The sequence below is a fragment of the Pagrus major genome, chromosome 16 (assembly GCF_040436345.1).
Source record: "Pagrus major chromosome 16, Pma_NU_1.0".
Lineage (NCBI taxonomy): Eukaryota > Metazoa > Chordata > Actinopteri > Spariformes > Sparidae > Pagrus > Pagrus major.
In genome coordinates, this window is record NC_133230.1 from 3,073,102 (window position 1) to 3,086,815 (window position 13,714).

A 13,714-nucleotide genomic window follows, 5' to 3' on the forward strand; every position below is an offset into this window, starting at 1 on the left:
AATCACTTTCATTTAGTTGATAATTGAATTGATTTCCAGAACAGCTGCTATGTTTTCAAGGATGATAGTCTGAAGTTTGTCCGCTCAGGTGGAGGTCACACAAGCTAATTCCCAATCAGAGAGCGATTCAAAAAGCCCAACCGTACCTCATCCACGTTCTCGAAGGCGTTGATGATGTCATACGGCAGGCAGGACAGCAGGTCGATGACAAACCAGGTCTTCAGGTAGTTCATGCGGATGAGCTTGGGGTCGGAGATGACCTCCCCGCCGGGGCCCACGAAGGTGGTGTGGAAGTTGAGGACGATGTCCACCAGGAAGATGACGTCCACGACGCTGTCCAGCACCAGCCACACGATGTTGTTCTGCTTGGTCTTGAAGGAGACGTTGTAGGGCACCATGATGGCCGTGTAGAAGGTGAGGATGAGGATGACCCAGTCCCAGGTGGTCTTGAAGGTGCAGTAGTGGAGGATGATGTGCGGAGGCGTCTTGGGGGCCTCCTGCTTGTACTGAGGGAGGATGTCCGAGTTCAGCTGCAGAACCTGGAGATGTGACGGAAACGTTAACACAACAAAACTCTCTACAGCTAAAAGTAATACAAGTAGATTTAAAATATGCTAATCAAGAAAGAGACAAATAACTTTGGCATACATACGAATCAGTGTCACGTGAGCTTTTAGACAGTCGACCAACTTCAGCTGCCAAATCTTTACCATCATTTAAACGACTTCTTTAAAGGCGTATTTTTAATTGACTCGTCTCCGTGTAGCTGTGTCTGATCCTGCCAGCTCTTAAATCTCATTAACTCTCTTGTGTTTACCTTCATCTCTTCTCTTTATATATATATATATTTTAATCGTCTTTTAATGTGGTTTGCACTTATTTCATGTTTTGCTTTTCATCGATTGTCTGTAGAACATTTTGCAAACTCAACTTTGAAATAAATGGTCCAACATTTATTGCACAAGTGCATCTTTCTGTACAGTTTTTTTTAAAACAAGAAGTCGTCTGATCTTAAGCTGAACAAAACAAAACAAAAAGTAAGAAAACCAACAAGTTCAGCCCATGACTGCGTCTTACATATTTTTTTTACCCTCATATATTTCACTCATTCCAAGATGTTCAAAAACAGAAATTCAACGTATTAATTTATTCAACACAGTTCGTTCTGGATTCAACAAATCAAAACTTCATCTACTTGATCTTCTTTCATTCTTTATGATTTCTGGCCCAGTTTTCATACTTTAAATTGAGCACAAAGACGAACACAACCCTGATTAATCTATTAATTAATTCACATGCAGCAATTTACTGTCGTGTACTAAGAAAAGTTTGTTCTGTCATTTATATTATTCAGTTAGATTTGTAACAGACGCCTGAGACAATGTACATTCACTCCAACTGTTTTGAAAAGCAAGAGAGCACGGACTATAAAGAGACAGTAGAGAAAGGAAAAGATGGAAATTAAATAAGTGAAATAGATGAAAGAGATCAAAAAGGAAAAATAAGCAACAAAAATAAGAATATTATGTTGTTTTATATTCGTTATAATGACCCCCTGCTGCTGGATGTGTGCAGAGAGAGATGGGAAGCGAGTGCAAAGAGTACATCGAAATCTGTAATGTTTTCCTCCAGTTTTCATCTGCATTCATCTCTCTTTTTTTGCCAAGTAACGCTCTCTGTGACAAAACTGCATAATGAATACATTTGGCTTGAAATGAGACGGAGACAGAGGAGGACACAGAATGAGATAAAGGAAAAATCCGATGAGAGGGAGAGAAGAGTTAACCGAAGAGAGGAATAATAAAAAAACAGCCATTATACTGTCGTTTGCAGTTCGTTGATGACGGCCCCCGCTGAGCTCGACCTCCTCTGCACAACTCAGACTGCATTAAAGCCGCCACACACAGCGGTTTGATTTCCTCTGCAGGACGCACACACACGCACACACACATCACACACGTCAACCATTCAACTCATTTTACACTAAACTGCAGATTATTCTCTTTGTATCCAGCTGCTGCACAGATGAACTGTAACACAGTCTACAGATACAAATAACAATAATAACACACGATGATGCTTCCTTTCAAATACCAGACTGCTGCACTGAAAGAGTTGCAACTTTTACGACTGTTCTAGTAGAAATACTGCTGTTCATCAACTACTGCATGTACTGCTACCACCACAACAACTCATAGTACTACTGCTACTACAGTACTACTACCAGAACTCATAGTACTACTGCTACTATTGCTACCACAACTAATAGTACTACTGCTACTACTACTACTACAACAACTCATAGTACTAGTGGTACTACAACCAGAACTCATAGTTCTACTGCTACTATTACTACCACAATTAATAGTACTAATTCTACTACTACTACCACAATTAATAGTACTACTACTACCACAACTCATAGTACTACTGCTACTACCACAACTCCTAGTACTACTACTTCTACTACTACTACCACAACTAATAGTACTACTGCTACTACCACCACTTCTACTACTGCTACTACGTATGTCATTAATACTGTTACTAGTACTTCTACTTCTACTCTTCCATTTCATGTACACATGTATACTTGTACTGCTACTGCCACTACTGCTGTATAACTTCTACAGTACCTCTTGCATCTTGTCACTGCAATTAATTATACAAGGCATAGTTTTAATTGTAGTTTTTTGCAGTCAGTAGGATGACGTTACAACTACAAACGATGACAACAGAAACCTTCAGATATCTGCCTCACATTCAGAGGAGTTAGCCTTGTTTAGCCTCCGTTAGCCCCGTTTGTCCTCACAGTGGGACTCAGTCTGACGTTAAGTAACGAGGATCAACAGCAGGCTTCATAACTCCGGAGCTGCATCTCATCTAATCCTCATCATCAGAGCTGCCAATCAAACAGCCCCTGGTCAAGAGCAGCACCAACGCTCGAATATGAGACTGTCAATTAGGAGCCCAGCGGCATTGTGGGGGGGAAAAAAAGGAAAACAACTCTGCTTATGTGACACTCGACGACGTCCTCGAAAGAAGACGCCAGCTGTGCCTTTCAGGCTGCAGAGCAGATGGATCACCTGCGATATCTATTGAGCGTGCACAGGACGTTATGTAACCCTCTACCATCCGACGCGGGCTGGGAAGATAGGGAAGAGGGTGTATCAGCTTGTAACTGATTACGCCTTTTTCCCCTTCCTACCTCCCAGCCATCATTACTTCTTACATTCTTTCTCTTCCTGCCTTCTACATCTCTTTCTTTCCTTCTGTACTTGCAACCCTCCGCCCTTCAAAACTTCTTCTTCTTCTTTCCTTTTCTTCCTTCCTTCACTCATTTTCTCCTTCTCCTCCCCGAGTCCTCATGAAATTCATTGCCTTCCTTCCTACACAACTTGTAAAAAGCCAAAGTAAAACCAGAACTTCAGGTTTCTGTTTCACAGCAAGAAAACTCTCGAAATCAAAGTATGCAAAATAAATTACTAAAATTCAACCTTGGTAGCAAGTAGCTTTGACTTCAATATTCAGGTGGTGACTATGAAAGGGAAACAGAGCTCCATTTTATCCAACTTGGTGCTTAACAACACAGAAGTTCCTGAAAACCAAACAAACATGGCTGCCTCACATCAGCCGAAGTCTGCTGTTCAATGCAAACAAACTCTAATTGATCGATACAGCCGTGTGTTGATCAGTTCACAGTATTTTCTACCCCTCGGTGGTCCGATGACGTCAGAACTTGCGAGTCATTACGATCTTTACCATCTATCCTATACGACATCAATGTGGCATTAAAAGTCACCAGTTGACGGAAAGGTCACAGGATAATACTTAAATTTAACCCACTTCTTTGTCATTTACAAGCAGTTTAAAAACACTTAAAGGGTAACTTTGATATATTTTGTCAGTATGGAGTGAGAGCACAGGAGCTGGGCGGCAGTGTAGCCCCTCTGGGCGACTGCGTACGTCCACTTGAATTGCTTGTTTTTGCGGCTGACAGGCTCAGATTGTTATTCGAAGTGTCTGACAACATTATGGAAAGGATCCTTACAGAGACGGACCTTTTCGTTAAAGATCCTTTATGTTTAACCGGAAACAGCTGCTCATAGAAGCCACCAGACTCCTACTCCTATCATTTAATCGTCATAAAACGCACTTCAGTCTCGACATTCGCCTGACCACAGATACAAGTATTTACAGAGAATGAATAACAATATAACATAACACAGTTGCATTAAAGTGTTGCCCAGACGTCCCTGAGAAGACTGAACATGTGGATGTTTTCAGACTGAAGAGATTTCAGCTAGAAAGTTGGAAAAAAACAACATTCAAACAGACCGTCGGTGTAAATTATGGATAAAGACGAATCTGGCGACCAATTTGCGTCGCCATTACTGCAGCGGTGAGTCGTAGTGACTGACAGTGAAAGCAGCGTGGGTTGTTGGATTGACAGCATTAGAAAGTGGCCCCCAATTACAGAGGAAGGTGCCTCATGTGGATTCAGTCTTAATGTTATTCATACATTTACATATTAGACATTCATTACGTCAACAAGTAGAAGAAATAGAGAGAAAACTTTACCGTCCGCCTCGTTTCCAGTAATGAAGTACAGTGTGATATTACATTACTGTGCTGACACGCTTGTTAAAGAGCTAATAAAAACCTCACTCGGAGACTTTATTTCCTGCATTCTCGTGACTTTTAAAGAATTCAAATAGCAAAATAATATGTCATGTTATATAATTTTAATTCAAAGTCTCAGAAAACATTGCAGAATAATTGAAACTGGTGAAACTCCAGCATTTTTTAGCCCCTGGCGCTCAGAGAGTCGCTGCATGCCGCTGCCCTTCAGCCTGTCCACGATGATTGATGCAGCGAGACCTCAGTGATTACCAGAAATATCGACGCAGCAGATTTTACAGCCCGGTTCCCTTTCTAACTTTCTATTAGAAATGGGAATTCTTCTGGTCAGGAAATCTGAAATTTGCTCGAGTATTTCCCTCTCGTCTCCATTTTTATGTGCGTTGCTCACTCACGGAGGAGGACGAGGCGCGACAGCACAGTCTGTACAGCACCAGATACAGGTTATGATCACTAAAAGGGGAAAAAGGTGCGAAAAACTGTCGTCCATCAGGAAAAATACACAAGAATTGTGACCCCAAGAGGAAACCGAAGAGGTGGGCAAGCATGCAGACGAGGCACTCTTCATGAAGTGAAGGCTTGTGTCCTGATTTCCTGTCAAAAGTAAGGTAAATTTAAGGAGACGCCTCGGCAGTAACGGCAACAACAGCGACAACGAACTCTGCAACACCTGTAAATCTCTACTGGAGTTTGTCTGCATGCTTTTACTTTTACTTTCTACTTTTGCTGTAAAAAATCAGCAGTCCAGTGATGTAAATGGGCATAAAGTTGCAGGATTCATGAGATAGATTTAATTAATTTGAAATGGGTATGGGTTAAGCTTTCTCATTTCCCATAGTGTACCATCTTTCATTAGAAAGACTTCTTCCAACCCCCCTTTTGCCTCCCTCGTGACCGTCTTCCTTCCTTGTTACCTCCTACTTCCTTACTTAATTCATTACCTTGCCTCTCGTCTCCTATTCAACTACTTCTCTCATCGCTGCTCTTTTCATCCTTCCTCCTTTTCAATTCCATCCTCTCTTTCATCGTCCTGCCCTCATCACCTTTAAACAGCCCTGGAAGTAACGCTTTTGCCCAAAAAACCCACACTGCTCCTCGCCTCATGTGCTAAGCAGGGATGAAACTCAAACAAATTCTGATTAGAGGCAACACACCTCAGTCAAAGCTTCATGAATAAAACAGGTGGGTGAGCTCCGGCAATGAGACGAACACGAACCATCTTCTCCCCAACCCCGAAATCCATTTTCTAAATTTCTAGCAGCAGTCACAATCATTCAGAGTGCCCACAGCACCCTGCTTCTGTCTCTCCACCCATCATGAAATATTTACAACACCGGCAGTCCACAGGAGCGCAGCGTTCTCAGGAAGAGAAAGCACCGCTCGCTGTGTCGAACAACTGCAGCTCCGGGGGAAGTTGGCATGTGAGCGGATGGATGCACAGAGGGCGTGATTGTGGTGTGACAGAGTACAGTATGCTTTGCATGTTTGTGTCCGTCTATTAATGCACGAGTCAGTGTGAGCGTGGATTAACTCAGCTTGAATGTTTAATGTTTTATATGAGGATTTATTTGTGCAGAAGTAATGTTAAGAGCAGCGAGTTGCTACGGTGGCAGATTTGTAGTGTCCATAAAAAGGCGCCTGTAGCGGCAATTCAGATGACGGATCAGTTAACTGTTGTGGTGCTGGTGGTCTTTATCTTCATGAATGAACAACGAAGTCATGTTTTAAGTCCACTCCTTAAAGTTTAGGATGTTTATTTTCCATGTTGGAGCAGTTTTTATGAAATGTGACCCTCTGTGGCACCAGGTTAATGAAGTGAAACCAAACACTGACATTTGGAATAACACAAATGACTAAAAATCCAATATTTCTATAATAAAAACTAAACTTCTTGGCAAAAAACAGTTTAACACACCTTAACAAGCTCAACAGCTCGGTACCTGAATGTGGTATTTGCTGATGTTGGATTACTTCATAGCTTATTAGCTGACGTTTGATTGCTACTATCTTAATTTATGCCTTGTTAGCATATGTTGAATTGCTACTCGTTAAGCTCATGTTACTCTTCACGCCTTGTTGGCTGATGCTGGACTGCTTGTATCTCAGCTAAAGTTTTGAAAACTTTGCCGCTGTTGTTTTAAAATTTCTTGATACCATCATTGATACTTCCCCTTCCCGTGCATGTGCAACACCTGATTAACGATGTCGTATATTCTGTGGCGATGCTGATGAAGATGTTTGAAGAAAAACTCCGCCGACACTGTCTTAGTTGTATAACAGCAGACACCTCAACGATGAAGACCAAGAGAAATGGTTGGAAGCTTGAGTTAAACTTGTTTTGTCAAACTGCTAATCACAAGATCACAAATGAACGTTAATGCTCAGACAGTTATTTTATAGTTCTTGGCTCCATGGCATGAAGCAGTGAAGACGTACTTGGTTATCATGGTTTTCATGGTTACCTCTACTTTAACCTTCCTTGCAAACTGTTTTAGAGCAACAAGATTTTGTGTATTTGTTTGTGTGTGTGTGTCGTCAGCTCACCTCCGCCAGTCTGGACTGTTTATGGGTGACTTCATGTTTGCTGATGGGCGCCAGCTGCTGCAGCGTGTTGCGGTTGTTGGTAAGCGCCCGTGTCAGCCGCGCAAACTTGGTCCATCCTGCAGGAAATGAAGACATAAAACACATCTTGCATCACATTCAGTGCAACACAACCAGGCAGCTCTCAGTGATACAGTTCATGACTCCAGGGACGCACTGGAGCTACAAAATATTCCCACAGCTTTCACTTTTACTTGCTACTACTGGCAGGAACAGTTTGTCCCAGTTGGTTGTCCACACTCGTAAACCCTGCACGATGTGAATGTAGCACAACCCTGCTATCGTGACAAACACCCACGCTGCAGACAGTGTCCTTGAACACAACTGGATCTCCAGCAGCTGCAGGGTTTCTGCCCCGACCTCTGCGTGGAGGCCGAGCTGAAGGAGAGTTTCTCCTTCAGGGGATCGATACCACAGAAATCACTGACAATTAAGCGTATGTTGTTCCTGTGAATGTGAAAACTTTGGGCTCTGACTCTGACTGCTTCTGTATACGGTGTTTTGTGCCAGGATCGTCTGGGAGTCAGTTAACTGGGGGCCATTGGTATTTTTCACAGGGGTCATGACTCTTGTACAAGGCAAACAATACATAACACTATGAAAACTGTACATGTGAACACTGTGTGAGTGCTTCAAAATAGTATTTAAATGATTCACTGCAGCACTGATACATTTTTAATCAGTATTTTACTTGGAAATCCAAAGAACTGAAAAGCTCATTTATATCTGCCAAACCAGATTACATTTAAATTAGCCCACATTTACTATAATACATTAATAGCTACTATAGCAACATATATATCCTGTTTTCTTCCTTTAAATGCTCTTTCTTCTAAGTTTAACTTTTATATGACCTTTTATGTTTTTCATCTGAAAGCCAATGATTAATATTCTCTAAATGCACAGTGAGTATAATGAAAAATGACCGTGTTTGAGCCGGCCTTTCCTCCCCCTTATTTTGTGGTTTCAGCTTTTATTATCATATTTAAACCATTACTGCTACAAAAAAAATGAGTCCTGTGTTCAGTTTGTGTTGGAAGTCAGTCTAAATAATACAGTCCTGTCCAGCAGTGGTCGTTTTCTTGACGTGGTGCCGGTCATGCCGCTGCTAAAAGAAGGCGAACACGGATTTAGAGTACGAGCGCTCCCCACTGTACTGCTCTAAAAATAAAATCAAATGTTTGAAAGGGCAACGAGCAGCACAACAGAGGCACGCCACATACAGTACACACACATCGTGATCGACCCGGCCCCTTTGAAGGGAACCATTACGGGCAAAACGTGGACTTTGAAATAGCTTTTAACCCTCCGGCCTCCAGCCGTGTGAAAACCCCCCCTTTCATTCTCCGTTCAAATGGAGGCAAATTCAACCATTCACTGCTGACCAGTGAGCCGAGCCCGATATAGGATGAGCAGAGTATCTGGTTTATTGTGAGCGCTGAGTCCTGATCTCTCGCCTCCCCTTGAGAACAAACTGCTGTAGTGACTGTTGTGTAACTTACTATACATCTTCAGATGCAGAGCCGCTTCTTTTTATGTGATTTTCTATATGCTAATACCTCAAATAGGCTGCGCATCTTCCACAGATAATAAGCGAGGGCGCTCTCGGACAAAATAGAGATTTTTCAATATCTTTCCCTGCAGGGAAGTTGATGCAGTAAAGCTTGTGTAACTCACTTTATACTATACAGTTTATTGTTGGCTGTTGAAAAGCATTTCAAAAAGCCCAGAGCCGTCGAAGCCACAGAGGAGACGGCCCGTTAACATTTACTACTCTACTGTGACTTTACGTAACTATTTACATTCTGACAGCTTCATGTTTCATTTCTTTGCTTTCTATCATCATGTTTGACACATGCATCACCATCTGTTGGGTTGCTTTTTGTTTTCTCTCTCCTCTCTGATGTAATGTCAGAAGTGTCTCAGCCCCATGTTGGCCGGGCACCTCTTCATGTATGGCACTTGGATAAGAAACTATTAATTCATTTATAAGCAGAAACCGAGCATGTCTTAATACCTCGCTTTTTAATCTTTAATGCACCACCATTAGCTCCCACAGAGTGGTTGCTAGTCTTCCTGGAGTCCCTGCTGACATTTCAACCACTAAAACTACAAATTAAAATAGCGCAGCATCATCATGGCGAAAAATATACAGTGCAAACAAAGAAATAAATGAATGAACACATAAAACAACGAGCAGCAACCCTGTCGTCAAACTGGCTTTATAACATTTAATGACATCTTAATGACTTCAGTCCAAATTGTACCACTTTAGTTGAGGTCAAGAAAAATATTTGTGACACAATTATTATGGTCTAATGTCAAAACCATCCTCACACGACATATTAATGCTAATTCGTATCTTTAGGTTTGATTATCGACATGTTTATGACATTTCACGTTGTTTTGGTTCATCATAAACATTCACCAGGACTCCTGTATGATCCTGACAGGTGTAAACAGCCCTGTAATAAATTGTCAGCCAGCATCAGCCACTTTTTTATTTATGTATTAAAGTTTTTTATTTTAAACTCACGCCGGCTGACTGCAAATATTTGTTTTGAAGTGGAAGTTTGACTGCTTGACTTTTAATGGCACAGTAAGCCTCTGTTTATTCAACCAAACGTTCTTGAGTACTTTATTTTTCTTATACCGCCTTCATTCAGTAGCTGTGGTTGCATAACTCACTGTATAGTGTGCACGGCACTATAAAACGGCGCCATGCACTGATTTGTTCCAAAATAATAGCAAATCATTGGCCTGGAAAGCAAACTGATGTGTTCTTTTTCAGACCCCAGAACCACTTTCATTATGAAGTGAAATGGAGGAATTTGTCTTGGTGGCCCTTCATGTAAACACACACTGACAGCTCGCAGGCGTCCGCTGCACAGCCCGACACATAAGGACGAAAGAGGACCTCACAGAGAGCGCGAGCTGAAACTGCAGGACGAGAACACAAGCGGTCTTTTTTCACGGTTTGTACTACTGCTCTGAAGAATGCAACGCTGCGTGATGTATCAGACTGGAGCACAATGGAAGTGGAAATACAAAAAATAAAAAAAAGTAAAAGGCCTGAGCTAAAAATAACTGTGGAGCAGAACTGGTGCACGCGCCACCAAAGTGAATTCTGAAATGAGATTTTTGATCAGCAGCACGACACACTGGATTCACAGACAACACATGTGGGAGACACACACGCACACACACGCACAGCAACAACTGACTATATTTAACATCTTCTTTAACGTTTCGTAGTGTGGGTTCACTTGTGGGCTTACAAATCGGGCTTTGATGTGAGAGGAAGGTGGGAGCAGCAGAGTTCAGGTGCTGCGTGTCACTGAGGTTATCACACGGGAACAGATGTTCGGGTTGAATCGACTCCGCGGCACCTCGGAGGTCCAGGTACGGTAAGCGTGCAGCGTGCAAAATGTTAATTTACATGTTTGTAGCTGAGAGATAAGAGTGTTGTTCTTCTCAAAACAAAACTGATGATCTAAAGCTGCGTTCACAAGCACCATGTTCGGTACAGAAGGTGTTTTTTTGATGACAGACAAAAGCCTGTCGCCAAAGCCCTTTGTACATTTAAAGCAACATGATGTAACTTTTTTTGGAGTTATTTTTGTAATTTTGACAGTGGCGTTGCACTCAGAATCTGTTGGGGGCGCCAAGTCACACAAAATGCCAATTTCTAAATACAAAAAAATTTATTTTCACTTGTAAAAATTGTGGAAAACTCAATTCTGAAGACTGAATCAGAAATATCTCAAATATAACCGTTACTCAAACCAATATAATTTTCACTAGATACAATAATATTTGAGATTCCTGAAATGCAATTCTAGATATCTGAAATTTCATTCTTACCAGTCACAATTTATGAATAACAGATATCTGTACTTGAGTTTAAATAGATTTTTGCTGCTTTTTGATGGAGAATGTTCTGACACAGGAAGCCAAAGACGTCTTGGCCCAACACCGCCTGAATCCAGCCGGCCAGGAGCCCATTTTACATCTGCGACTTGCAGGCATCCATTAAACACGGAGTCCAAATGGCACGTTTCACAAATGGTCCCTACATGGCTCTCACGTGCTCACGAGAGGTTTGCAAGTATGAGCATTTTTTGATTAGTGAAAGTGGTCAAAATTGTCTCTCGGTGCAGATTGCAACTTGCAGGTTTTGTGAAATGGGCGTCTGGTGGTCGGTGGACTAATGAGCTATGAAAACTCAAGTATTGGTCCAATTCTGGGAGCCAACACTGGCTTTAATGTAGCTGCCTCGTGTGGATTTTCAGCCCAATCAGTTAAATGTTTTTACAAAAAGACCAAAGGCCAAATAATGAGGCGATATCACTTCCGTCTGCTGCAGATGAAACTTCCTCGTAGCTGTTTTCAGATGAATATTTTGGGTCTTGAGTGACGTCCGACTACAACTGTACCAAATAAAATCATAGATTTGGAAAGCTAAGCTGCTTTTGCTCGATGCCTGAGGCGTCTGTGTTGTTGCCTCGGCACTCTTCACTCATTCTGATCAGCTGTCTACCTGAAATGATGTCTCGCCTGAGGCTGAGCTATCTGCCGTCTGTGAAGCTTTTACAGGTGCTGACGAAGCAAACGGTGAACGCTGCCACTGTAAAAACAACAACATGATGTTTACCGGCAGTTCTGCTCTGACACATGTTCGGCTTTGCTCCTCTTTCTTCCCTCGCTGCTTTCCTACACTGATGACGCTGACATTAGTCACGGTACCTGCTTTGTTGCCAGAGGCCCGACTGTAATAACCACAACCGGAGGCAACGCACACGCAGCAAATTGCTCTGAAACCATTGAAAAGGCACCTGCTAACGTAAATCTTTGCACTTTTATATGCAGTCCTGATGAACCACTATCAGGTAAAGAGAAGTGGCTCCACGTGGGTTAGCAACAATGCAGCGTCTAGAGCACATGAATAACAGCACGAGCAGGAAGATGATTGGGTAAAAACTGGAAAAAATGGGTCATTTAAAAAAGCAGGGGCATGAACACACAGGGTCAGTGGGTGCACATAACACATTTACAATCTATTTAGTTATTTTCAGTTGAGGGTGGACATCTTCAGCAGACCGGGATCTCTCTCCCGTCAGCTGATGCTGACATGTTTTGGCGTGCCGAGCCGTAGGAGCAGCCAGAGACGGGGCTGAGAGCGAGGTTGGGTCTTGCAGCACGAGCGAACTCAGCTGCCGACGCCTGCAGCGGCTGAATCTCCCTTCCTCACAAAACAGCCTCTCCCACCCCCTTATAATCACCAGGCGGGTTAAACTGCAGCCCGCAGTACGCTGCTCTGTGACACAGCAGGCTGATACTGCATCCTCAAACACTGAGCCGCACACTGAAGGAAAATACACAAAGTGTGATTCAGCCCGACTGCGACTCGTCAGTCAAACCGGGCTTGGGTTGTAATGGATTACATGTAATCAGGATTATGTAATCAGATTCCAGAAAAACTAAAATCAGCCCATTTGAAAAATGTGTTATTAGATTATAGTTACATTGCTGAAGATGACTTGATTACATGATTGACTTGATCTTTAAAATTTGGTCATTTTAAAATCTTGATACTTTGGTAACTTTTCCTATGAAGCCTCCTTCTATAATACATTACAATGCTGTGTTATAATGTATAATAGTGAGCTACTACACTGCCCAGCATCTGTTTTATGTTTGTCATCACCCTGTATTATATGATAAAGGACACAAAGTTACATTGATCGCTCCCTGTGAAGACAGACTGCTGTGAATGTTGGATTTACAGACGAGGAACTGAAGCTGTAACATCCATCTGACTGACTTGTCTTCAAATCCACCAGGTTACCAGGTTTGCCATCAAACATCAGCAGCGTGAACTAACTGGCAAAGGCATCGACGCACTGATGTGACAATATAACTTCCACTCAAGCTCTAATTGCATGTTCAACCCGTGTTATTCATGTGTCGCTGAGCGCACATAACGAGCGAGTAAACAGATGACAACTCAGAGCAGGTCTCCGCTGCAGGAGGGGGAGGACCTCGCTGCATGTGTGCGCACGTGTTTTACTGTATATATGTGTGTGTACATTAAAGAAAGGGAGAAGGGGGAAGGGTGTCAAAGGGCTAACACACCCGCTCAGCGTCGCCGTGAGCGACTCCCGGGGCGGGAAGCTGACACTGTGCATCAGTCAGGGCACAGAGGACAACACCGCCACCCACATCTCCTGTGAGTCCTGACAGCATCACAACCTCCTCAAACTCAACCCGACAGCTCGAGACGTTCCCGCATCGCAGGGAAACAAGACTCGACTCGCTCTTTTTTTTTTGTCCTGCCGCAGCTTTGAATGAAAGAAAGAGGGGAGGAAAGCCAAAAATGTTCTGAGTCAGTGGAGAGGAAGAAGAGAGGAAGTAGTACAAAGATGAGGAAGTGGAGGAGGAGGAGGAGGAAGAGGAGAACAATTGAAACGGA

At 42.6% G+C, this 13,714-nt stretch overlaps 1 protein-coding gene across 1 annotated transcript in view; it reads right to left on the minus strand.

The window, feature by feature from the left end:
• kcnh5b (potassium voltage-gated channel, subfamily H (eag-related), member 5b) overlaps nt 1-13,714 on the minus strand; it is a 128,614-nt gene that overhangs the window by 84,985 nt on the left and 29,915 nt on the right. The window contains exons 5-6 of the mRNA XM_073483629.1: nt 7,186-7,301; nt 147-539 (exon numbers count right to left, since the gene is read on the minus strand). Coding sequence (XP_073339730.1) covers nt 147-539; nt 7,186-7,301 — 509 coding nt within the window. The remainder of the gene's footprint in view (nt 1-146; nt 540-7,185; nt 7,302-13,714) is intronic.